Here is a 26,620-nt window from a genome sequence, read left to right on the forward strand (position 1 = left end):
TTTCTGCTGGTCTCAGACATATACTAGTTACTGCAAATAAGGGAAACCATGAGACCTATGTTTCTTTGGGCCTGGCTTACTTCACTTAATATAATTTTTTCCAAGTCTTTCCATTTCCTAACAAATGGGGCAATGTCATTCTTTCTGATCGAGGCGTAGAATTCCATTGTGTATCTATACCACATTTTCTTGATCCAATGATAAATCCCGCCATGTATCTGTGCTTTTGTTTTATTTTAGGTATTTATTCGTTTTTGCCTGGGTCCTGTGCTTGAATTTAGGGTCCCTAAGTTTTACTTGCTAAAGGCTAGCACTCAAGTACTTAAGCCAAAGTTCTACTTCTGGGTTGGGGGTGGGAGGAGTGGGGCAGTTTATTGGAGACAAGAATCTCAAGAACTTTTCCTGCCCAGGCTGACTTTCAACTGTGAACTTCAGCTTTCAGCCTCCCAAGTAGCTAGAATTGCAGACATGAGCCACCAGACTGCAGCCTCTGACAACCAGAGGACACTAACGTGACCCACTTGGGATAGTGGGTCTATCTTTCTCTTCATGCAACTCTGAATCAAAATGAAGTTGGAATGAGTTTTTTGGGGAAAAGAATATATTTTCCTTGAAGTTTTTTCCTAACAAGCAAAAAGCAAAAAAATGAAACACTAGATAATATCACCTTAGATTACAAAAATAGTATAAATTAAGTAAAATACATGGGCTAATTTTATAGTAATCTTTTTTGAGAAATTACAATTATTCAACTATAAACTGAAGGCTATACATTATTGTGTAAATGCTGCCATCTCTAGATAGCACCTAGGAATTGCATGTATCTCTTGGAATCTATTACTATGGTGATGTTTCTTAAGCATCTACCATCAATAGAGTTACAGTATAAATAGTTTACATACATTTAGGAACATGAAAATTCTTAGTCATGAAAGTTCAAATTAGTCTTACTGGGAGAAAACTAAGACATTCAAGTGGACTGAAAGTATGGCTCAAAAATTAGATCCTGCATAGGAAGGCCAAGATTCTAAGTGCAAATATCAGTATCAAAACAAACAAGCTGCTGGGTGCTGGTGGCTCAAGCCTGTAATCCTAGCTACTCAGGAGACTGAGATCTGAAGATCGAGGTTCAAAGCCAGCTGGGGCAATAAAGTCTGTAAGACTCTTATCTCCAATAAACCATTAGAAAACTGGAAGTGGTGCAATGGCTCAAGTGGTAGAGGACTAGCCTTGAGCTGAAGAGCTGAGGGACAGTGCCCAGGCCCAGAATTCAAGCCCCACGACCGACCAAAAAAATAAGAAGCAAAGAAAGAAAGAAATGATATTTAATCTGCGGTAATATGATGCATGAGTTTCTTCATGAAAGATCTCCTTTTGAATTAATTACAAATTCAGGTATAGTCTTAAGAATTCTGGCACTACTGAGAAGAATACCAGCTTTCTTTCTTTGTTCTTTTGTAATAGCTCTCCACAGGGCATTTAGGATGTCCACAAGTATGTGTTAATGTGCCAAACAAAGCCTAGATTTTTGTTTTCATTGTTCGGACTGCAAAAGGAAAAGTCCATAAGTTGCTTTATGTTTGCTGTCCACCTGGTAAAAAGTAGAGTGAAATCATACAAGGCAGGCCAGGCTGAAGGTGCTGCAGGAAAGACCATGGGAGGTAGTGCTCCTCTGGAATGAAATGTGGAAAGAATGGCCAAAGTGCCCTCCAGAGATACATTCCCTCAGCTACATGGCCTAAGTCACCAGTGCAAATGTGCCTCAAGTCCATTAACTACTTTTACTTTTCTTTTATTACTTGGCCACAACTTTTTGATGCCCTCCTCTAATGCTTCTGTACAACAAAAGAAAAGGGCAAGAAAATCACCATGGAAGAAAGGCAATAAATTAAAGAAAAGCAAGGAACTTATTTTTTAAAAATATATTCTTATTATTTTTAAGTCACTGTGAAAGGAGGTTACACTCCAATATGTCAGGGGAGATCTGTATTTCCCCTTTCATTACTCTTTCCTATGTAAACCTCTCAACTCTAGCAACTCTTCAATTTTCCTAGTTTCATAGGCTATGCATTGGATATTGTTACTGTATTCTTTACAACCCCCTTCTTTCTTCATTTGTCTACCCCTTCCCTTGACCCCCCCCACCTCAAGTACCAGCTTCCTTGTATGTATGTACGCATGTGTATGTATATATGCATGCATGCTATTTATTCGTTTATTCTTATCTTTTGGTGTCAGTCCGGGACTTGACCCCTGGGTATAGACACTGTCCCTGAGCATTTACATTAAAAATTAATGCTCTACCACTTGGGCAACTCCACTTCCAGCATTTTGGTGGTTAATTGGAGATAAGAGTCTCACAGACTTTCCTTCCCAGGCCAGCTTTGGACCATGATTATCAGAACTTAGCCATCTGAGTACCTAGGATTACAGATGTGAGCCACTGATGCCCAGCCCTAGTATTTATTTTGTTAGATAATATAGTAGTTGTTCAAAGGAGTTACATCATTAGAATTCTCCCCTACAAACACCATAATATGTTCTTGTTCATAATATGTTTGTGTATATGAGCCTGCATGTATCTGGATATATTTATTAATTATACCTAAGAAATCTACTACTTTTTATTATGATTTGCTCAAACTTGTTTCTCTCTCCTATGACATTAAAAACAATGAAAGTATTTGATCTTTGTTAAACTGATCTAATAATTCCCATGTTTTGTTTTGTAAATGTTCTGTGTGTTGTTTTAGTGACTCTGGAGTTTATATTCAGAACTTTGGACTCTTAACACTTAAGCCACACTGCCAGCATATTTTTTGCCTTAGTTATTTTAGTGGCAGCATCTCAGGCTTTTGGCTCAGGCTATCCTTGAACCATAATCCACCTCCCTGTGTCTACCACCTGCCTGGAAATAGATATATTACACTATACCCAGCTTAATTGTTAAGGTGAAGTCACACTAATTTTTTGCATAAGCTGGCCTGGAACCATGATTCTCTCAATCTGTCCTCTCTAGACTGTAACCCATTACAGTCACCAGTCACATATAGTTCTATTCTGTTATAAAATATACTTCATTCCTTACTGCTATTTTGTTAGTGACTTCATGAAATTTTAATGTCAAATTCTTGTATAGTTAGGAAATATTTTGCCATTTTCCTTTATCTTCTTGTTTAAAGTCAAAAGTTATGTATTTCTTGTTCTTCTTAAACCATCATTTGTTAACTTTCTTAAAAATGAACTCATCATTTGTTAACTTTCTTTAAAATAAACTCATTAAAGTTAAATTCGTACTTCTCTTCTTATGCCTTCCAGGTCAGGGCAGCTGATGCTAATAGCTAGGATGTAAGACAGAAGAGAGATTTTCAAATGACTTCTCTTGTTCCAGCCTCACTACACTCACACATAGAGCTGGGTAAATAATAGCAAACCTAACTCAGTAAGATTGAAGGGTGTTCTGAAGTATCACCACCTGCCACCCCTCTACTACCCACACCAGCAGCAGAAAATGATCCATTAATACTAAAAAATTCAAAAGGTCAAATAAAAGAGTACAGACAGATTAAGGAATAAACCTTTTATCTGACCTTGTTGTAACCTCAGGAAACAAAGCAGCATTTGCAATCAGTGTCCAGTGTCTAGGAAGATATGCTTATTCTCACCAGTATGAGTTATGCCCAGACACAGGTGGGCATTCTTCAACTATCTTCCATTAATTCCATTTTTTTGAAAACTACTCAGGCCTTTAATAACAAAAAAGTTCTATTTTGTTGAACTGGCATATATGGCTCCTGCTTTTGTTTTTACGTTTTCTTTGCGGAGTTGTAACCGATGACGTTTCACCAGCTAGGCAAATTCTCTGCTAGTAGGACAATAAATGGACATTGATAAGAAGACTATTTCAAAATATTCCTTTAGATTTAGACAAGGAAGTTTGAGACTGCAGGGTTTACTTGAAAAGATATGACACGGAATACTTCACTAATTCTATTTTTGTTTTTGTTTTTGCCAGTCCCGGGACTTGAACTCATGGTTTTGTGCTTTTGCTTGGGTTTATTGCTCAAGGCTGGTATTCCATCACTTGAGCCACACGTCCACTTCCAACTTTTTGCTGCTTAACTGGGGAGAAGAATCTCTTGGATTTTTTTTGCTGAGCCTGGCTCCAAATGTGTATTCTTAGATCTCAATTTTCTGAGTAGCTAGGATAATAAACATGAGCTATGGGGGCCCAACTTACTTCACTTTCTTAGTCAGCTTAGGGGAAAAAAAAGAAGGAAGAATAAAATATCCAGAAATGTGGCATTGTGCCTGCTGGCCTACTTTGTTATCTATCCAACTCCATATTAAAATATAAAGTAGATAAAAGGCAACCAATAATACTGTTGCAAGACTAAATAATCTGTTCCAGCTTTGTACTTTTATTGTAGATATGATTGTGACATAAGGAAATTATTAAACTATTCATTATTAATTCTTAATCAACATTTTATTTTAAAAAGTGCATACTTACAGTAAAATAAGCCTTTATAACGTTATGTTTTAAAACTTTGTGACTCAGTGTAGGATCACAGGGGATTAGAAGGTTTCAGGCTCTGTACTCTTTTCCCTGGACAAGCTTAGAAAGCTTTTGAAAGGAATAGAACTTTATTTGCTGAGGAACCATTGGAAAATTTCAATATCCTTTGCAAGATCTCATCTCCAGACTTGAGCCTTAAAGACAAAATAGCCTCAAAAACGAACAACACTACTCCAGATTTGCTCCAAGAAGCACAGAGCAAAACTCAAAGAAGTAAACCATAATCAAAACCAAGAAGCTTCTATGTCAGCAGTTGCCAGAGAGTGGAGTCAAGAGCAGTCCTCCTTAAGAAATGCAGATCTATCATCTTGACTTCCTCTCTTTCCTGGGAAACTAGATATGCTTCCTCTCATTCCAAGAAACTGATGATGAACTACCCACATGCTACTCCCAAAATATGCAAACAACATCGCCACTTTTCTGCTCCTTCCCAGGAAAAGTGTACATACTCATTTCCTTACAAGTGCCTGCCTATCCTTGTAGTAATAATCTATACAAGCCATTAGGCACCTCTCTCTAACCCATCATTTGCTCCATATTTTAGGTCTCATTAGACCCCCACAAAGTAGTCCATACCATATATTTCCTCCATCTCATTATGGAAACTGCCAAGTTCAGTTCAATTCTTACCCTTTGACTCTTTCTGTGCAGAGGTGAGAGAGAAACTAGACCCAAAGGTCACGCATGTCGTAATGATCCTCATACCTGAGAGTGCTTTCCAGCCATTAGAAGCAAACAAATATGGTTGGATTAAAAAAAAAAAAGTCAAGTAAACGCAAACCAGATGCAAAAGAGAAAAATTGGGGAATTGGCAGCCCCTCCCCCACTGCCATCACAGGATGGCGTGTTCTAGCATGCTGAGCATTTTAATACAGAGGAAATTAAAAGGCCAGAGAGTTTGCCCTAGAATCAAGGCTCATATGCTCCCTTCCTTTCTTGCCCTCCTAGCCCAGGAAGAAGCCCTTTGCAAATGTCCAAAGTCCAGACACATCAAGGGAAAAAAAGAAAAAAAAATACCAGATCTTAAGTCCCTTCTGTGAGCTTTCATTAATTAAACTCTTACTTAATTTGATTTACTTTGAGAACGTTAATTTAATAAAATTTTCATTCTAAATCTAGCTTTAAAATGTTATGCCCTTAAGAAATTAGATATTGAAAGCAGAGTAGTAGACATCTCCAAGAGAGAGTTGAAGTAATATTCATGAATGCCAAATGTCTATGCATCTTTTAAAGATCCATATTCAGTTTTGGTTTGCTTGAACTGTGGAAGTTTTGTGGTCACTTGTCAGCAGAATAATTCTTCTGTGCAACGTTTATAGCAATATTAGTCTTTTTAAAGGCTAATAAAAGTGAATTAAAGTATTCCACGGTTGTGTTACCACAAGATAAAAGAAGAATAAAAAAATGAATTTGTGTTATAAAAAAAAGAAGAAGAAGATTGAAGAATGTCAAGACACTGGGAAAATTTTGTCACATGCCATTGTCCTTTATTTCTATCTCAAAGAGAAGATTTTATCATCTCAGTCTGTTTTAGGTTTGTTAAATGAACTTTGCCCCAGGCTGTAGTCTGTTCTCCAAAGCCACTGGATTCCCCTAAAACAACCATTTACCATTCACCCAAAACTCCCTTTTCTTCTCTCCTTTGTAGGAAAAAATAGAGTATATAAGGTTTTGAATTCTAATGAGTATATGAAGTCATATTCATAATTTCCCCCATACTGTGATTATGTGAATAAATGTATATATCTTTACTCAGAAGAAATGCATGCTTAAATATTTTGTATTGTAGCAATTTTTATCCTAATTCCACATTTTTGATCATCACCCCTAAATGTATCATCTTCTGCCTTTTAAGAATCAAACATCTCCTGAATAAATGTAACATTAGGACCTCATTCAGGAAAACTTACCTTTATACGACACTATTATTTAATATTCAATCTATGTTCAAATAGTCAATATGCTTCTATAAATTAACTTTATAGTATTTAATTTCCACAAGAATCAAAACAAAGATCATAGATTGCTTTCAGTTTTTATATGTTTAGTCTTCTTTAATCCAGAAGAAATCCCTATCTTTTCATTTCTTTGCTGTTTTAAAAGAATCCCTGTCAGATGTTTTGCAGAAGACCTCTCCATTCAGGTTTGTCCAGCCTAGCTTCATGACTGGGTTCAGGTCAAATATTTATGTAGGAGTCAGAGACCTGACATTTGCTTCATCGTGCATCCAGGAAGCAAGGAGGTACACTCAGTTTCTCCTGCATGCTTGGTGTGGTGAGTTCTCCCTGTCCAGTAAAGAGATACCTGCCAGATTTCTCCTTTGTGAAACACCTTTGTCATTTCGTAATTAATAAGTAATCTGTACAGGCAATTATTTGAGAAAAGAATATCTTGTTCCCAATCTGTCCTACAATGATTTTGCATAAATTAATGAATCTCTGCAGGAAGAGTGAAGACTATGATGTTTAGAAAAAGAAAACATATATATATATATATACATATTTCAAGCTTTCTGGGTTTATTTGTTGGTATTGTTTACTGACTTTTCCTTTCTGACCTTCTTGATTTCATAAAAACCACAAATCACTCTTGTCAATTTATGGATAGTTTTTCAATTCGTTGCAAATTATTTCACTGGTTAGTCATTTAAGAAGTTATTTTACATTGACTCACTTACTGGAAAAACTAAGTAAAACTAGCTTAGTGTGTTTACCAATTTTCCATAACCATTTGCTAATAGCAAAAAACTCAAAATATATTGTAGAAGAAAAAATAATTTGAGCATTCAAACTTGTAATGTCTTAAGATAGATCAATCATACAGGAGAAAAGGAGACGTGTTTGTTATTATCTTGGCTCTCAATTATTTGAATGGTTTCAACTATATTGACTTCTGTATGCTTTGTAAAAATAACTCAAAATGTTACTCCTGATATAGCATACATATATATCTTATATTTCATATATACATATACACACATACGTACACACATATACATATGTATATATGTATATATACGTATGTATATATTAGACAGACATACTAGAAACCATACTTATAAACTTTTTGGACAGGAGAAAACAAACTTCACCCTTTCCATTTTTTTTCTATATTATTTCTTTATTCTATATTTATTATTTTCTATATTTGTTATATTGTACTTTTCACCAGAATAGAGTTCTTTTGTTTATAAATCCTAATTCAACGAAATGTGCATCTTTAGGTCTTTAAATATAGGAGGAATCTCTTTATAATATGTAGAACCATTGTATGTTGAGGAAGTAAAATATTATATGTCTGTGTTGATCACTGACAAGTATTAATTAAAAGTGTCATGAACTGTTCCTATTTATTTGTACGTTAACTAGCTTCTGTGCTCTATCTTCTGACAGATAAAGGCTCTGAGAAGCTGATGGCTTTTTGCTCCAGTGTTTTTCCTTTTTCTGTCATTGGCTCAGCCTGTGGGCGGTTTCTGTTTGTTTCTCAGCTGTGACCAAGCCATGAGGGACACAGTCCCTGTTTAAACACCCTCTAGATTTCCTGTGAAGTATCAAAAGTGTCATTTTACTGGTTAAGGTAGGGGGAAGGGTGTTACTAATGCTTAACTTGTAAGCCCATGAGGTTGCAACAGCGTGTGTTCATACAGTACCAGCCATGGTGGGTCAAGGTTACTTGGATAGTGTGTCTGGATCTGTTATATTTGTGTAATAGAACATTTGGGAGAAATTTACCCTTTAAGTACTCAAAAGCAAAACACTGATATATTGTTTTTCTATACCTTTGAAGGTACTGTTAATGAAAAATTAAAAGTCATGTGGAAATACAAGGTGAAACAACAAAAACAAAAAGATGGAAAACAGTCAAAAAAATCACAAATCACCAGAGACCACCAAATCATATAAATGATTTAAAGTTTTTTTTCTCCAAAAACATTTCACATAGCATAGTAGAAGAAATAGTTACTCCAAATTTAAGTTTCAGCTGGGTGCTGGTGGCTCATGCCTATAATTCTAGCTACACAGGAGACTGAGATCTGAGGATTGTGGTTCAAAACCAGCCTGGGCAGGAAAGTCTGCAAGACCCTTATCTCCAATTTACCACCAGAAAATCTGAAGTGGAGCTGTGGCTGAAGTGGTAGAGTATTAGCCTTGAGCTGAAGAGCTGAAGGATAGCACCCAGGCCCAGAGTTCAAGCCCTACGTCTGACAAAAAAAAAAAAGTAAGTGTCTTCAGAAATTTAGAATTTTGACCTTATTTAAATAAGGTCTTTGTAAATATCACAGTTTAAGGATCTCATAAAAAAATCATCTTTTACTTACAAGATTCTGGTTTATTGGTGATAAGAGTCTCACGGACTTTCCTACCTGAGCTGGCTTTGAACCATGATCCTCAGATCTCAGCCTCCTGAGTAGCTAAGATTACAGGCGTGAGCCACTGACACCGGGCTTTACTTACAAGATTCTTAAATTCAAGTTTTCTTTATAAGATCCAGAGAGAAGGAGATGTGGATATTGAGTAATACAGAAAAGAAGATTAGGTAGAGATAGAGGTAGACGGTAGGATTATTGCTGCCAGGAGCCCCCAAAGTTGGATATGTATCAAGGATTCTCCTTAGAGTCTTTGAAGGGAATATGGCCCTTGTGACATGTTGACTTTCCATCTTTAGCCATTTAGATTTTTTTACTTCTGACCACCAGTTTTGTGGTGATTTAAACAGTAGCCCCATACTTTGGTTTCTCTTATGGTTGTATAACTCTTTCACAGTAGCCCTAGGTAACACACACAAAAATCAGATGACTTGAGCCAGGGAGGGGGAGGGCATGCTGGTCCTAGGGCTTGAACTCAGGGCACGGGCACTGTCCATGAAGAAGTTTTGCTCAAAGCTAACGATCTACCACTTGAGTCAGACCTCCACTTCTGGCTTTTTTGGTAGTTAATTGGAGATAAGGGTCTCACTGGCTTTCCTGCTTGCTCTGGCTTCAAATTGCTATCCTGAGATCTCAGCCTCCTGAGTAACTAGGATTATAGGTGTGAGCCACTGGCGCCGGGCTGAGATGGATTTTTGATGAGGGCATCACAACATGTTTCCAACTTCCTCAACAAAAGGGTTATTAAGAAGAGTTGCATGGTGAAGAGTTTGATATATATCAAGGTAAGCATAGTTTGAGTTTCTTTCCTCAAGCCACATGTAGTTATCAGAGCAAAAAATGATGAGATGTAGCTAGGCTGGTACTGAAAGACGTTGTTGTAAACCCTGGTCAGTGAAGAGCAGCCAGATGGGGAGATATGAGGACATAAAAGAGGAGAGGAAAAGGGAAAACTCAGTTAGCTCAAAGTCCTCTTGGTATTAAGAAGATTGTGGAATCAAAATTGAAGAATGAGTGACCTGTGAATAGAAAAGGGTAGAATTAAAAGGTATGCAGGAAATTAAAATGACAAAAGGTAACAGGTGTTTGCTGGAGATAGGTGTAAGCTTATATCCAGTAGAAACAAAGGACAAGACATGTGCAATTTTAGATCCTCCTATAACCTCTAAGAAATGGATCCTAGAAACTTCATTTAAACAAATAATATAAAAGATTATACATAACATATATTATGTATAATATATAAATAGATTATATATGCTATAAAAGATTATAGTAGGCAACTATTTTTCAGGTGTTTTGTATTGTTTATTTATTTTTGTTATAAGCTGGTGTGCATTTTATACTCAAATATCAATGTGGGACAGCCATAGTTTAAATGATCAGTATGGGAAGTACAGGTCTAGTCACTAACTCCTACAGTACTGGCTGAGGCGATATCTTAAAGTAGATTTGAGGGAAATGAACCCCAAGATAAGTACTCAAATGTTTTTTTTTCTTTCATGCAATTGTTTCTAACATATTTATAAGATTATTTCTTTGTTGCTTTGTATGTTCCTCCCCCACAGTATAACCCCTGCTTTCATTGTATTTGATGTTGGTATAATTTGTGGAGGGGAAGGGAAAAAAACAAATCGTTTAAGGGATGCAGGTGGACCCATTGCAACAATGAGATGTACAAGTCGTTATGTGGAAAAATGAACTTTACAACTTGGTGGGGAGGGAGGGTCGGGGGTGGGGGGAGAGCAGAGTATGTGAAGGGATGGAAAGGGTAAACAAAGAGGAGGCAACAATGCTTGATAAGAAATTACTCGTTATCTTGCCCATGTAATTATAAACCCCGTGTATGGTATTTCCACACAAAAAAAAAAGTAGAGTTGAAAAGCCAGGCTGTTTTTGATTCACTCACATGAGATTGAAAGCTTCAGGAAATCAAAAAGGAGAACAGATGAAGAAAATGCTAGTAGACAAGGTAGGTAATAGTGGAGGAAGGTGATGCAGAAGGTGTGGAAAATAGCAACAATAAGGAGAATGGGTTTTGAGGGAGAGAGAAAGAATTATTTCAAAATAACTCTAAAGCTGAGGGTTATGGTGTGTGTCTGTAGTCCCAGCTACTCGGGAGGTATAGATAGGAGGGCCTTTATATAAGATTGTCCCTGGGCAAAAATTTAAGGCCTAATCTGGTAAACGACTAAAGCAAAAAGGGTTAGGAGTGTGATTCATGTGGCAGAACACTTTCCTAGCAAGAGCAAGACCTTGAGTTCAAATCCCAGGATTATAAATACAAATAAATAAATACATAAGACATTAGGATGTGAATAGGATCCAGACTTGGTAATGCTTACCTGTAACCCAGTATTTGAAAAGAAGGAAGACTGAGAGTTTGCAACCATCCTCAGGTTACTCATACATAGCAAGTCACTGTTTTATGATACAGGAACATTTTAAACTCATCTCCAGGTCTCAGTGGTTCAAGGACCAGGGGATTAGAATAGGCATCATATGCTTCAGCTTCCAGGAACCAATGTTTTTAGGAAGGTTTTCAGTAGAGTAAGATAAACCAGTTGAAATAGCCCTTGCACTTTTATGAATGTGATTTTGCAAAACTGTGTAGTAAGAGTTAGCAAATTATATATATATATATATATATATATATATATATATATATATATATATATATTGACAGTTTCTAATGGAAATGAAAGTCTTGCCTAAAACTATGTTTAGAACCATTGGGTTTTTTTCAAGGTATGGAAAAATTTGGAGATGATATGATTCAAGTTAATAGTTGGTTGTTTCCTGGAGGTGGTAACCTGGTAAATGAAATGGCATGTTGATCCGTGCTGTATTTTCATATAGCTATTTTGTTATGATGTATATATTTAATATTAAGGCAAAAATATCAAAGACCATTTTTTTCCTTGAAGTCTTTTAATTTGCTAGGACCTCTCCCTTGGAGCAAACATTGGGTGGTATGAAGCATTGTTAAGTGAATGAATTTTTTTACTTTGTGTGAGTGTGTGTGTGTGTGTTTGTGTGTGTATTTTAAACAAGCAGTAGGATAAAAATGGAAGAACAACCAAAAGAACCTTATAGTAATGCTTTTGAGTGTCCATTGTATACAATACAAACATTAGCTTTTACCAAGAGACAAGTACCAACTATTCTTTGGAGGCAAAGCAAAACAAGCACCCATTTCTGAGATTAAAGGAATTCCATTGAAAAGTACCACAAGTGGAAGCCATTCAGAGAAGGCATAATATATAAAATAAAAATTGTCATGGATCATCCATATTTGTATTTGTGTGTCAGTCCTGACACCTGAACTTGGCCTGGGTGTTGTTTCTGAACTTTTTTGCTCAAGGCTCACCTTCTAACATTCAAGCTACAGCTTTACTTCTAGCTTCTTGGTGGTTAAGAGTCTCATCTTTCTTGCCCAGACTGGCTTTGAACTGAAGTCCTCAGATTTCAGCCTCCTGAATAGGTAAAATTACAGGCATGACCCACTGGCATCCAGTTCACCCATAGTATTTTACACCACATGTAGGAATCATAAGAGGCTGGGGTTGTCCCTTCATGCAGCAAGACCACAGCCAACACCAGAAACTCCCTCTTCATGGAAAACTCTAGTCATATTTGGATTTCCTGTCACTTGGAAGGAGTATCAAGGCCAATTCACCACTAGTTACGTTATCATGCTCCTTCTTCTATGTTTAAATTTACCTGCCCACACAGGAAGTTCTGAATTCCCAGGTAAGATGTTCAAGTTCTTATGTGAGGGAGAAGGTGTTGATGAGTTCAGACTAGGACTTTTCCAATTGTGTTCGGTCCAGCAAAAGTTTATTGACTGATTTCTTTAAATTTAAATTTCTTTAAATTTCACCTTATACTTCGGCCATTTTGAAGGTTTTTACAAATCCATTCAGAATCTAAATCTGTATGTAGAGCTAGCATTTGATTCCAGAAACCTTAATTTTTGTAACTACTGTTTAAGAACATGGAGGAAGTATTACTCCATAGCCTTCCCTTGTGTGATGAATAACAATAGTAGATTTGGAAAAAAACTTCCTAGGCAAACTGTGTATATTTTAATCTTCAACAAAATGTCATGTGTTGAAGATTGAGAAGTAGCTTAGTGAGAGAAGACATACCTACCATATGTAAAGCCCTAGGCTCCATCCCAGCAAGGCAAAAACAAGCAAGCACAGATTTATATTAGTAGCTGATCCACCCTATTTCTGGGTCATATCACTTTGTGTGATTTTTATCTCTTTACCCTCTTTTATTGTGATTTAAATTTGCCATTTTTGTTGGGAATTTGTTTTCATTTTTAATGGCCATTTCCCCTCTCACTATTAGTGAGAAAATAGCTTTGCGTCTGTCTTGTTTATTAATTCAACACCAAGATTTCAGACCCTGATTTGTTACATAGGCAGTTTTAGTACACTGACTGAAGGAAGGCTTTTATTACAAACATAAATAATCTGGTAATAAGGTTAAACCAGCACTTAAAATGACTTGTACTGTGGTATGTTATTTCATTTTGTTTACGGTGCTAAGGAGTAAATCAGAGACTCACATGTACTGGGTAAGCACACTTACAGTTAGCTACAGGCCTTAATTTAGTCTATTATTTTGTTTATTTATGTATGTGTGTGCGCACATATGCATGCCAGTACTGGGACTTGAACTCAAGATCTAGGAGCTATCCCTGAGCTTTTTTGCTGAAGGCTAGTGTTCTCCTACTTTGAGCCACAGCTCCACTTCTGGTTTGGGGGTGATTAATTAGAGAAAAGAATCGCATACCCTTTTCTGCCTAGGCTGGCTTCAAACCATGATCCTCAGATCTCAGCCTCCTGAGTAGCTGGGTTTTTGCTCAAGGCCAGCACTCTACCACTTAAGCCTTACCTCCAATTCAGGCTTTTTTGCTAGTTAATTAGAGATCAGAGTCTCATGGGCTTTTCTGCCCAAGCTTGTTTTGAACCTTGTCCTCAGATTTCAGTCTTCTGAATAGCTAGAGTTAACAGAAATGAGTCACTGATGCTTGGCCTATCCTGGGGCTTGAACTCAGAGCCTGGGCACTGTCCACTAGTTTTCTTTGCTGAAGGCTAGAGCTTACCACTTGAGTGGCTTTTTGTTTTGTTTTGTTTTTGTTTTTTGTTATTTGGAGATTAGTCTCCCAGGCTTTTACTACCAAATATAATTTTTAAATAGATTCTCTGTCATTTCAGAGAGAAAACCCATGTTCTGTTTAAAGTACTAAAAAGTAGTAAAGAGTGTGTAGAAATATTAACTATTTCGGGCTTGGAAGGTGGCTCAGTGGTAGAGCGCTTGGCTTGCATGCATGACGCCCTGGGTTTGATTCCTCAGGACCACATAAGCAAAAAGAAAAAAGCCGGAAGTGGCACAGGTGGTAGAGCATTAACCTTGTGCTGAAGAGCTGAGGGACAGTGCCCAGGCCCAGAGTTCAGGCCCCACGACCGGATCTCCCCCCAAAAAAGTAACCATTTCACCTGTTATTGGGTTAGAAGCATGAATCGCTTAGTGTCTTGTTGACATTTTACTCTATCAGTTTAGATGGATTTCTTCTCATTTGGTTGTTAAGGTACACCCAAGTATGTGGCAACAAATTTTTAACTTATGACTTATGATGTTTCTTCCTTTTTTAAAAATTGAATTCAGGGCCTTAGCTTTCTAGGCAGGCACTCTATCATGTAAGCCAGTCCTCCCAGTGTTGTTATTAATATTTTTCCAGGACTGAGCTCGAGCTCACTATTCTCCTGTCGTTAATTCCCATAAGCTAGAATTATTAGTATGCATTGCTACACCTAAAAGGCTTCATTTTGCACAAATGTCGTACTCCATATGCATACTAAGAAATTTACTATATGAATTAGATTCTGCATTAGTTGTAATATTAATTGTAATGAATATGATTTATAATTACTTGTAATTATAATTAATGTTACAATTAACTGTAATATGAGCTTATTTTCTTCTTAGGAAACTACCCATGCTGTTTCTTTCTAGGGTGTCAGCTGTCAGTAGCTGCTGTTTATCCATTGCATTTATATTCATCTCTGACTCTTGTGGAGTGGTAAAAAGATAAGATTTGATTGTACTTCTATTCACCTGACCTAGGCTGAGTTCAAAAGACTGAAGAGCAGTGACTCAAGGCTTAGCCAAGGGAGAGCAGCCTGTGAGCAAGTCACACAGAAAATCAGATGTTGACTATGAAGCCCTAAGTGCAAGACTTTGATCCCAGAAAGTTTGTTAGATCTCTGGAAAGGAATTCATGGCTCTAATTTTAGCAGTCATAGTGGAAAGCATGTCAGTGGTCAACTATAGCAAATGTATTACTGAGGGATTGGGAACTCTAGAGTGAGAAGAAAAGGACAATTTAGGAGATTTGGATTTGTTCTGACATATTAAGGGAGGAATAATAGAAATAGGATCAGAAATTGTACAGGCTGCTCTTAAGAGTAGCAAGTCCTTAACCTAAATTTGACAAATATTGTTTGTGATACTTTGCTTTAACCACAGAAATAAGATACTTAAAAGACCAATATTTGACAACTGTATTTAAATTGTTTGCTATAAAATAAAATCTGTCTACTCAAAAAAAAAAGAGTGGCAAGTCTTAAGTTCTCTCATAGTGGGATTTACATAGATTTATTTTTTGCTCATCTAGAAATAAGCTTATCAAGGTAGCATCAGAAAATGCCACCTTCTTCCTTTTCAAAGAATACTTGAGAATTTTTATAAATTTGCTTGGCTTAGCATGCACTTGCTCTTAGTAGTATTTTTATGTTTAGTATTTAGCAATATTTTCATACTAAAGGTAAGATGAAGCTTATAAAACTCATAATATTCAATCATTTTGACCTTTAAAGCACAAATTTCATAAGATTTAAATTTATTATGACAACAGTACTTAATATTTCACAATTTTATTGTTTTATGTGGTTTATAATAAGTGCACTTTTTGGTAATATTTTAAAATTATACATCACATTATAATTTTAGGTAAACAACTTTACAATGAAGATTTTTATATAATGCTACTTGGTAGGCAATTTTAACAATGTCTTATTATCAGCACCGTTTTAAAATTACATTATGAAAAGCATTATTTATGGATAGATTTTTAATTGATTAAATTTTCTGTTTGTATTTAGCACTAGGGTATGAATGAAGGCCTTATTACATATTTGGCAAGTGTTCTACCATTAAGCTTCAGCCTCAAACATGATTGAAAGTTTTCACTGCTGTGGAAGTGGGGGTGTGGGTCAAGTGGTAGAATACGTCTCAAATGGAAAAAGCCAAGCAAGAATGTGAGGCATTGAGTTTAACCTCCACAGCAATGTGTGTGTGTGTGCGCACACACGCACGCACACACACACACACACACACACACACACAGTTTTCAGTGGCAATATATCATGTTAGTCAGGAAAAATGAATATTAAAATATCAATATGTATTTGAATGTTACTGCAAGTTATACCCTTAAGAGCAAACAAAAGCAATTTTCATAATAAGCTTGTGTTTGACATGGCTGCAATTCATATTTCCAATCTCAGCCAAATTATTTTTTTGATATTCATGGTTATAATAAATAAGGAATGAAATGGAAGTTTATCTGTAACTATTTCTTTACCAATAGCACATTCCACAGTTCAGAGGAGAAAGCTGACTTTCTTTCTATAGCAATCTGCAAGCTGTAGAAAGTGTGACAGTTTACCTTGTTTATAATATGTATAGAGACTGCATATATTAACTTTATCTAAATGTCTTCCAAGAAGTTTTTGCTTTCCTCTTGGAAAGTACTAAAGCAATAACTATTCTCTTCCTCCAAATCAGTATCCTAATAATTGTTTCTCTGTTTCTTCTTTAGTCTATCTACCTACTTACCACTAAGCAAATACTATTTGTCAATAGCTGTTCATGGGTGTAATCATAGAAAATTTGGAATGCTCAAATGGATGTGATAAAGTTGAGACTTAGCTGAAGGGTTTAAATGCTTTCCAGACAGACTACCTCTTTACAAATACATGAAATGTCAACAACAGAAAATGACTTCATACTACCAATGGTGATTTGTATGTCATTTGTTTTATTGAGTTGCTGATGTTCCTTGCTTCAGAAAGGGTGAATGTTTTGAAAATAAATGTACTGAATCTCATGATAAATAAATATTTATTAGTCTGATTTTCTCAGAGCTTCAGGTAAGGACATAAAGAAGGGTAAGAGGTGTTCTAAGATAGAAATGGTTAGGGGAAGAGTAGGGAGGTGGAGACACAAAACTGACCACGTTAAACAGGATAAATAAACTTAGGGATCATTATAGTGGTAAAAATTTATTCCAGTACTCAGGAGGCTTAGGCAGAAAGATCTTATGTTTAGGCTAGTCTGAGCTACATTTACAAAAGCCTATCTCAAAAGCAAGAAATCAGGAAAGGAAGAAAAAGGAGAAAAAGAAAGAGAAAAAGAAAGAAAGAAAGAAAGAAAGAAAGAAAGAAAGAAAGAAAGAAAGAAAGAAAGAAAGAAAGAAAGAAAGGAAGGAAGAAAGAAAGAAGGAAGGAAGGAGAAAGAAAGAAACAAAGAAACAGAAAGAAGGAAGGAAGGGAGAGAGAGATGGAGGGAGGAAGGAAGGAAGGAAGGAGAAAAAGAAAGAAAGAAAGAAAGAAGAAAGAAAGAGAGAAAGAAAGAAAGAAAGAAAGGAAAAAGAGAGAAAGAGGGAGGAAGGAAGGAGGGAGGGAGGGACAGAAGGAAGGAAGGAAGGAAAGGAAGCAAGCAAGCAGGAAAGCAAGAAAGCAAGCAGGAAGGAAATGAAAGAAGGAAGGAAGGAAAGGAGAAAGGAAGGACAGGAAATAAAAGAAAGAAGATTAAATTCATAAAATCAATGTTTTGAGCGGAATTACCTTGTGGGAGTTGCAATGTACTGGAGCATTTATCCATGAGACTTCTCCTATTGGCTCAGGGCTTCTGAGTCTTACACAATTGACAATTGTGGAGTAAGAGAAAATAAAAAAAGGACAAAATTGATTGGTGGGGCCAGGGGTATTCTAACAGATTTAACCTTTGTATTAGAGGTGAAAGAAAATGTCACATTATACAATAGATTTCATGTGGTGTTTTGTAGAACCAACTCTGTAATGGCTGAAAGAATTTTTTGTTGTTGTTGTTGATTTATCTTCACTGTAGAATTTAACTGAACACTGGTGCTTGCCAATGCTAATGTTCTTTGCACTGTTTTCACAGCTTCATCTCTTCATTTGTATCCCAGCTTTAGAAATCAAAGAAAGAACAAAAGACATGCTTTGACTTTAATACTCTTCACTTATTTTTTATTGTCTTTTGAGGTTCAGTTATTACCCATTTGAAAGGTAAAATCATTATTATGTTTCTTAATTTCTGAAACATATGTGATGGCTTCTAGGGCTCATTTTGGGCTCAGGATGTGCCGCTTACAAGCATGCTTACCAAGCATTTTGGCTCTAGCATATTCCTTCTCTTAGCTGTGTATATATAAACTACGTACATCTGGAGATCTATAGTAAGAACTGAGATTACCAGAGATTACTACATAAACCTAAAGTCTCTCTCTCTGTCTCTCTGTCCCTCTGTCTCTCTCAACAGTTGAAAATAGGTTAATGAAAAAATAAGGTACTTTTAAAAAATAAAATGAAAAACTTTCCCAAGCTTAAGGAAACATCAGATTAATAATTTGGATTCCAATTTCTTTGGCAGTTGTTTTGGTTGGTACTGGAGCAATTTCTCTGTCTCAGTGGACTCTAAACCTCAATGCTCAGATGTCTGAGTCTCTAAGATTATAGGTGTGAGTGACTGGAACCTAATCCAACTGGAAAAAATTGACTATTGGCAAGATAATGACCTGAATATGATGATTTTTTAATTGTAAAGCCTAACAGGAACATATGTAATTGAGGGTTTATTGTTGCAGTTGCTGCCTGAGGGAAGTAAGCAATCTGTCCACTACTTCTCCAAACACTAAGCTTATATCATTTTTCCCCTGGCATTGGGCTTTTAATTCAGGGTTTTAGTCACTTTATAACTTAAGTCATGCCTCCAGCCCTTTTTGCTGCTCTGTTTATTTTTGAGATAGGATTAGACTTTTAGTGGACTGTCTTCTGCTTTTTATGGCTTCTGCTGTACCTGGATGACAGGCCGGCACTACCATCCCCAGCTTGTAATTGGTTGACAAGCCCAGCCTATCCTTAAATCATGATTCTTTTGATTGCAGCCTCTGTAATAGCTAGAATTACATGTGTGAGATTCTGATGCCTGGCCAAATTTCAATCTTTGAATGATCAGTGGTGTTACAAAAGCACATACCAGTGAACTGATACCACTCATCAGATTTAAGTAAAATACAAAGGAATAAGATTTTGTTCTTAAAATGTGAAAATTCTCCAGTTTATACTAAAAAGCCATTTTCTTATTCTCTTCACCGGTATGTTACCCATTAAATGGAGAGAACTTCATATTCCAAAAGGCTGAGAAAGATTAGACTAGATTATTTAGCTCTATTACAAGTAAGCGCACACTTGACTGAGAAATCAAGTGGAGGAAGAAGTGGCTATGAAGTCCTTTCTGTTTCCTGGTACTATGTCAGGGATCCCAGCCCTTTCCTATACTAAGGCTCTGTCTCAAATGTCAGCAATGACCAGCTAAGCTGTGCAGACCCAGAGGAGATTTGACTGGTATAGCATATGATTTCCATATTCTCAGTTCCCCTTACAGCACAGAATTTTTATATTGTTTAATCTGATACTGTTTAAACAACAATTAAACAGGATTTCAGGGTAGAACAGTATCTTCAAAATTGCAATCAATTTAAATGCTCTTCATTTATTTATTTGAGGAAGTTGATACATATGGAGGTTAAATACACTTTGCCCACATCATACAATTAATAGTAAAGCCAAGACTAGAAATGAGTTTCTGGCATCTAATGACTTGGGTAGAATGGACAAGATCTATCATTTTTGGAGTAATGGGAAGTGCTGTGTTAGTGGAGAACTCTTAGTAAGGAGGGCGGAGGGACTGGGAACAGGGTGATGTGCTTCTGTCTTTGCTCAACTAGCCTCAAACAAGTGTGCAGAACCTAGGCCAAAAGAATACTCTATCACCAACACTGTTTAGAATTGTGGGCACATGGTTATTATTGTTTTAAGTTCTCTATATATAATGAACCCAGAAATAAGTCCTACTATCATGCCATCTGTATGCCATAGATGGAAAGAAATCCATAAGGTTTAGTTAAATTCAAATACAATAGATTCAGAGCTTACTTTTTAGAGAACATAACAGAGGAGTTAGGATGGGGGTATGGATTTGGGCTTTGAGCAGGTATCTGCTTCTCTAATGTAATATTTATCATTTGAGTTCAAATTTTAGCTTAGGATTTTTAAGGCTATTCTAATCTGAAAGAATAAATATTTTTCATTTCAGAAGCTCATCTTTCTGGAAATGTACTCTTGGACTTGACTAGATAAATGCTATTTTTTTTAATTTGGCCTCTATTGATTTATTTAATGTTTGTTACTTTGGATATAAAAGCAGATTTTGTCAAGTCAGATGATTCAATTTGACAGAATAAGTCCTTAGCCAAACAAACTATGCCCAACGACAATCCACTTTAAAGTTTACAGAAGCTCAGTTCTGTGTCAATTGAAATGAGAACTTAGCTAAGAGTCCCAGAAGACTGCTGATTGGCTGAGGAGTGGCAAACAGGATATATAAAAGGCTGCCGTGGAACATCTGGGAAGTTCAATGTTACCGTTTTAAAGTCAACCTGCTTGCTCCCAACACAGTGTCTCTTCACCATGAGTGGGTGTCCGTTTTTAGGAAACAGCTTTGGGTGAGTATTTACCTGTCTTCTAATGGAGTTAGGCTCTTCAAAGTGCACAAAACAAACATGTTCATGTATGAGATTAAAGAGTATTCAGCCCTGCCACATTCATGCCCTTCATTAATAAACTAAACAAAATTAGTAAGAGTATTAGTTAGCTGTGTTTTCTCATGCTCTATTTTTTGTTCTTATTTATTTAAACTGTAGGTATGTTCTTAAGAATCTATCTCTAGAAGGCACCAAAGAAGACGAGTCACAAACAGGTGTGAATAGAGCCAGCAGAGGAGGGCTTATCTATGGGAACTACTTACAGGTAAGTAGTGAGTGCTACAGATATTAGCTGCTATTTTAGACACTAAATTCTACTTCCTTCCATCTTTTTCTCTTGATTTTTCTTCCTTTCTTTCATCCCTTCTCTCTCTGTCTTTTGGTCTTGGTCTCTATTTCTGTCTCTCTCTCCCTGTCCCCCCTTCCTCTCTTTCTCCTTCCTTTCTTCCTTCCTTCCTTCCTTCCGTCCATTCGTTCTTTCTTTCTGCCTGTCTGTCTGTCTGCCTTTCTTTCTTTCTCTCCTTCCCATTTTCTTAATCATCAGTAGTATTATGTACCTAAAGATATCCATATCCATACCAATTTATACCTTTTCCCACTTCCATTTAGAATAGTCAAAGAGGCTTGTAAGTGAAAATTCAGCTCTGATAGAGGTGTAATAAAAAGCACAGAATCCAGACTCTGGGCAGAAAAGTATAAACAATAAAACAGTGTCAATAGCAGGCAGTTTTACATAATTTGGATAAATAAGAGAGAGTCAATAAATCTTCAGCCTAGGTATGTGTAAATGTATTTCAAATTCTCTCTTGAATCTTTTGTCACAAAGTGGAAATGCAAAAGGCACATAGCTATTTTCTTGAAATCATTAGTAAGTAAAAGAGAGATAACAACAGATGAAGTATTTGGAGACTCTCTGGTTCACTTGAAGTCTGTTTTTCTCCTTCTTTCGCTCTGCCTCCTCCTTATCTTCCTCTTCCTCATTCTTGACAAGGATATTTATTAGACTCAGGAGAGTTATTTATTTCTCAGAAGAATAAAAACTCACAAAACTCAATTTCTTCTCCATTATTTAAAGGAAAATAGATTTTTTGAGAATTTTTGGACCTACCATTTCTAGACTGCCTTCTACCTTATGTTAAAGTTGATTTCATAATACAAGTTCTTCAATTTTAAAATTAGTGTTTCTGTATTTTCATTTAAAGTTGGAAAAAATTTTGAATGCACAAGAACTCCAGAGTGAAATAAAAGGAAATAAAATCCATGATGAACATCTTTTCATCATAACTCATCAAGGTAAGTTGCAAAGAGTTGAACAACTATTGCAGGTGGCCAATTATCAGTTATGAAGACAGCTGCTATCTTTTATCTAAAAGTTGGTGAAGAACAAGGGATCGTGTTCATTAAAAAAGCTGAAGAATTCTTTTCCCTGTGAGATAAATTCTCACAGGACCCCTTTTGCATTTTACATCAGTCATCTCTATCTTCCTTATGCTAATGAGGTCACATAGGAGGACTTCAGCTTTGTCCATGGCTCCAGGGTGATTTTTATCTCTCAGAATTTCATGAAGACTTTGCTGTCTCAGATGTGCCCCTTTTCAATACTGACACACCACTTTCAAGGAATATGACATTTGAATTTATTGCAGATTTACTTGTTTGTAAAAATCTAGTACTGAACAAAAAAGTAAAATTTGAGATATATTTATCAACTCCAGCGGCTATTGGCCCAGAAGTGTATTAATATAGAAGTTTGGAAGTTCCTGAGCATTGAAATTGGGTACACATTTTATGAATATGTACCTGTGGTCCACTAAACAGAAAACACTGTTTCTACAGTTGTCAGTGTTACAGTATAGTCATGTGTCCTGTTTTTGACCAGGACCCAATCACTCATATAGGTCCGTCTTCCATGGCTGCACACATTTGTATTCATATGACACTCCTGTGTTATATTTATATTTTTGTTGTAGGCTGATGCAAAAGCAAATTGGTCAAAAAGGAATTGTGACCTAACACAAACTAGAAATTCAAAATCCGTTTAGAATACTATTTTTACCCTTGTCAATTAGTCACGTTGATGAGGGCTCTGGAACCCATTTCTCTATTAGTAAAATGGAGAGGAATTTTGCTCTTTCTTTTTAATAGACTTTCCATAAAGATAAAATAAGATCATGTGCATTAAGCACTTAGAGTATAAAACACAGTAAGCCTTTAACAGTCACTATCATTATTTAATAAGGATGCTTTCCTTCCATTCTTTTATCATAGTAGTAGCCAGTGGCTCATAGGACTAGTGACATAAAGTTAAACTTGAAAAAGAGACACATATACCAATAGATGTTTGACTTTCACTGGGCCCAAATATAAAAATTACATCTCCCTAAAATCTCTTTAAATATAATTTAAAATTGTAACTAGATCATCCTAATTATCAAAAACCATAGCCTGTAATCTATATAAATGAATAAAATAGGAAACACCAGAAGCATCTAATTCTACTTACTTCCTGTACTCATTTCATTATTATATTGACGATCTAATGTTTTCCATAAAATAACTCAGGTTTTATATTAAGCCAATACTATACTAGCTATTCAAGGAACAAATATAGATGCATATAACCAAATCCTATTTCTAGAAGTTAAACTATTGGTAGAAAGGGAAAATAATACAGATGTGAAAAACACATTTTTGCTTGCCAAAACAATCTAATAACACAAAGGAGTCAAAATGTGTTAGACTTAGGCTTCTGCTTGTAATTAACTTGTCTAACTAGTCAAATCTTTCCTTTTCAATAGCATCAGTATAGTAGTTATTACCTTTAATGTCAGCTTTACCATTTGGTAACCCCTGTGAAAGGGAAAAACAACTCCAAAGCTCTTTCTTTGCAGAAGGATTCTTTGACAGAATTCATACTTAAATAGCCATAGAATCAGAATGAGTATTCTAAAAGAAGGTGTACTAGATAATGTTGAATCAACTTCAGTAAAGGTTTTCTTGGGAATAATCCATGAGAGTAATAAGAAACTTTGCCGTTAATTGTTTTATCACATTTGGCCAAAGTGGGCTTATTTATCCTGGCCCATGAGTTGTTAGGGTTTTGATTTTATAAATGAACAACCACAACCACCACAACACAACACATCTACTGCATTTTAAGTTACTCACCTCTAGAGTTTTAATGATAAACCTTGTAATCTTACATTTAGGCTAGTGATGATTAATTTCTCCATTTATTCTTAAAGCTGCATATCACTGTTTATTCTGTGTATACCTCCAGCTCCCACACAGGAAATGAATTGGGTATGTATCCTACTCTAAGTTTGCTCATTGGAATCAGTTGAATAATAATAAATGTAATAATGTAGGTGAAAGCCTGGCACACTCACACATTGAGCAACTGTAGGCAATTGTAACATCAGCATTTAGTTGTGCCATAAAATGGGCATCTGTTTTCCATTTGGGGGTTTTTAATTTATATGTTCATTTTTAAAAATTTAGTGTGTAGAGGCACCAAATTGACAATGATTTTTCTATTACAGCTTATGAACTCTGGTTTAAGCAAATCCTCTGGGAGTTAGATTCTGTGAGAGAAATCTTTCAGAATGGCCATGTAAGTTGTTACATTATGATTTTGACAACATTTTGTTGAAAAATGGAAAATATTAGCATAAACATTTGAATACCAACTATTGAAATGACTAATATTTAAAACAATTAAACTATCTGAACAGATTATTTAGTTATATTTTCCTACTGCCTTTGCTGTGAGGCTTCTTTCATTTTCAAGCTATTTGTGTAGAAGTCAACATTTTTCTCTAAAATAAATTGCTATAAATGATGGTCGATTACAGAGAGATCCTTTAGGTAATACAACTGCATTTCTAATGAGCAATAGCGATGTAGAGAATACAAGGGTAATGAACAAGATAGAAAATGTTGAAAAGGAGTGACAGAATCAAGAGACAGAAAAGGAAGAGAAGAACAAGAGAAAGGAAAGAGAGAATGCAGAATAAGAAAAGATCAGGAGGACAAAGATAAGAGGAAGGCAGAATAGAGCCTAAGGGGTTGGCAAAAGTTGCAGTTGCACCTACCCACTTCCATTTGGCTTCTTCTTCCCACGCCCCTCAAGAAATGTGTGTTCTTTGGTCCCTTCTGCTTCCTGGGGTCCTGAAAAGGCACCCCATGCATCCATATGCCCTTTCCAATGTGTGTAGGACAGTTCCAAAGCATGTCAATGGCAGTCCTGAAGGGTCTGTTTATCCAGATCTTGTTTAATCCTTACCTTAAAAGTCCTCATGGTAGGTTGATTTTCTCTGAAGCAAAACTAAAAAAATAAATTTGCTTTGAAATTAGTAGGAGTGATGTTCTAGAATTTACATCTACCTTGTGTTCATCTAATATTCTAATTTTAAAGAAAGAATTATTCTGATCTTCTAAACATTCTTTGTCCACAATTCAGAACTGCTCTTAGCCTGGCATGTACTTACAGAAAATTTGAGTTCTAAGATTCCTTTTTAAAGTATAAGACATCTTACTGTCTCCGAACCTACATGGGATACTCAGTGTTTTTCCTTTCTTGCCCATCAGGTCAGGGATGAAAGGAATATGCTCAAGGTGGTGACTCGGATGCATCGAATTGTGGTTATCCTTAAGCTCCTTGTACAGCAGTTCTCTGTGCTGGAAACCATGACAGCCTTAGACTTCAATGACTTCAGGTGAGCACCTGTGGCAGGCAAATTGCAGTAGGGCTTGTCTTCTTGTTCATGTGGGGTAATAGGAGAATATATAAGACATGGGATCTAAATAATCTGGCCTACTGACACAGAAGGATGCTGAGGTCTTTAATCAGAAAGCATTTCATTAGTTACAAGCACTTCATGAGTTGCATTGACATATAAAATAATAGGATCAGTTGAGTACCAGTGGCTTATTCCTGTAACCCTCACTACAAAGGAGGTTGAGATCTGAGGATTACAGTTTGAAGCCAGACTTTAGAAGAAAGGTCATGAGATTCTTAACTCCAATAAAATACCAAAAAGCCAGAAGTAGAACTGTGGCTCAAGTGGTAGAACATTAGCCTTAAACAAAGGAAGCTCAGGGACAGTAGCCAGGCCCTGAGTTCATGCCCCAGGACTGTCACACAAACACAAAATAATGTGATTAATTTCATTTCAATATTGAATATCCTATTTGTCTCAAAAAAGAGAATTTTAGACACATAAGTAACATAGATAATATAAACATGCTTTAAAAATAAAATCTGAAATAAACAGAAATGATATTTAAAGAAGTATGTCAGGATGAAGTGAAGACGGTGTTAGAAAACTGGCCAAGTATACCCTATGACTTGAATTTGGTCCCTAGAACCACAAAACCCTTACCTAGAGTTCCAAATAGCTAGAAAAAAAGTCACTCGAAAATGTCTGATTGATATAAATCATACACTCGAAAGTGTATGATTATATATTGAGCTATAAATTTATGATTTACTACATAATTTAGGCAATTAAAATGACTGAATACATATTTATTTGTATGTTTTATATACTTATAGAAATGTATGTATACATACATATATGTTTTTAAAAATATGCATATATTTTAAACCAAAATTAGAGAAGTTTTTCAAGAAACTTAAGTGCTTCTGATATGTAATATGATATGTCCTCAAATGTTTGACAATCAAAGGAAAAGCGGTAGAATTATTTGTGGTATGTTTAGAATCAATTTGAAATACCAGAGCCCA

The 26,620-nt window shown here is 36.0% G+C and overlaps 1 protein-coding gene across 1 annotated transcript in view; it reads left to right on the top strand.

The window, feature by feature from the left end:
• Window positions 1–6,814: 6,814 nt before the first annotated feature.
• Tdo2 (tryptophan 2,3-dioxygenase) overlaps window positions 6,815–26,620 on the top strand; it is a 31,897-nt gene continuing 12,091 nt past the window's right edge. The window contains exons 1-7 of the mRNA XM_013029854.1: window positions 6,815–6,853; window positions 18,210–18,334; window positions 20,786–20,832; window positions 21,031–21,136; window positions 22,074–22,164; window positions 24,414–24,484; window positions 25,462–25,589. Coding sequence (XP_012885308.1) covers window positions 20,798–20,832; window positions 21,031–21,136; window positions 22,074–22,164; window positions 24,414–24,484; window positions 25,462–25,589 — 431 coding nt within the window. The 5' untranslated portion in view covers window positions 6,815–6,853; window positions 18,210–18,334; window positions 20,786–20,797. The remainder of the gene's footprint in view (window positions 6,854–18,209; window positions 18,335–20,785; window positions 20,833–21,030; window positions 21,137–22,073; window positions 22,165–24,413; window positions 24,485–25,461; window positions 25,590–26,620) is intronic.

The sequence above is a fragment of the Dipodomys ordii genome, unplaced genomic scaffold (genome assembly GCF_000151885.1).
Source record: "Dipodomys ordii isolate 6190 unplaced genomic scaffold, Dord_2.0 Scaffold123, whole genome shotgun sequence".
NCBI classification, from domain to species: Eukaryota; Metazoa; Chordata; class Mammalia; order Rodentia; family Heteromyidae; genus Dipodomys; species Dipodomys ordii.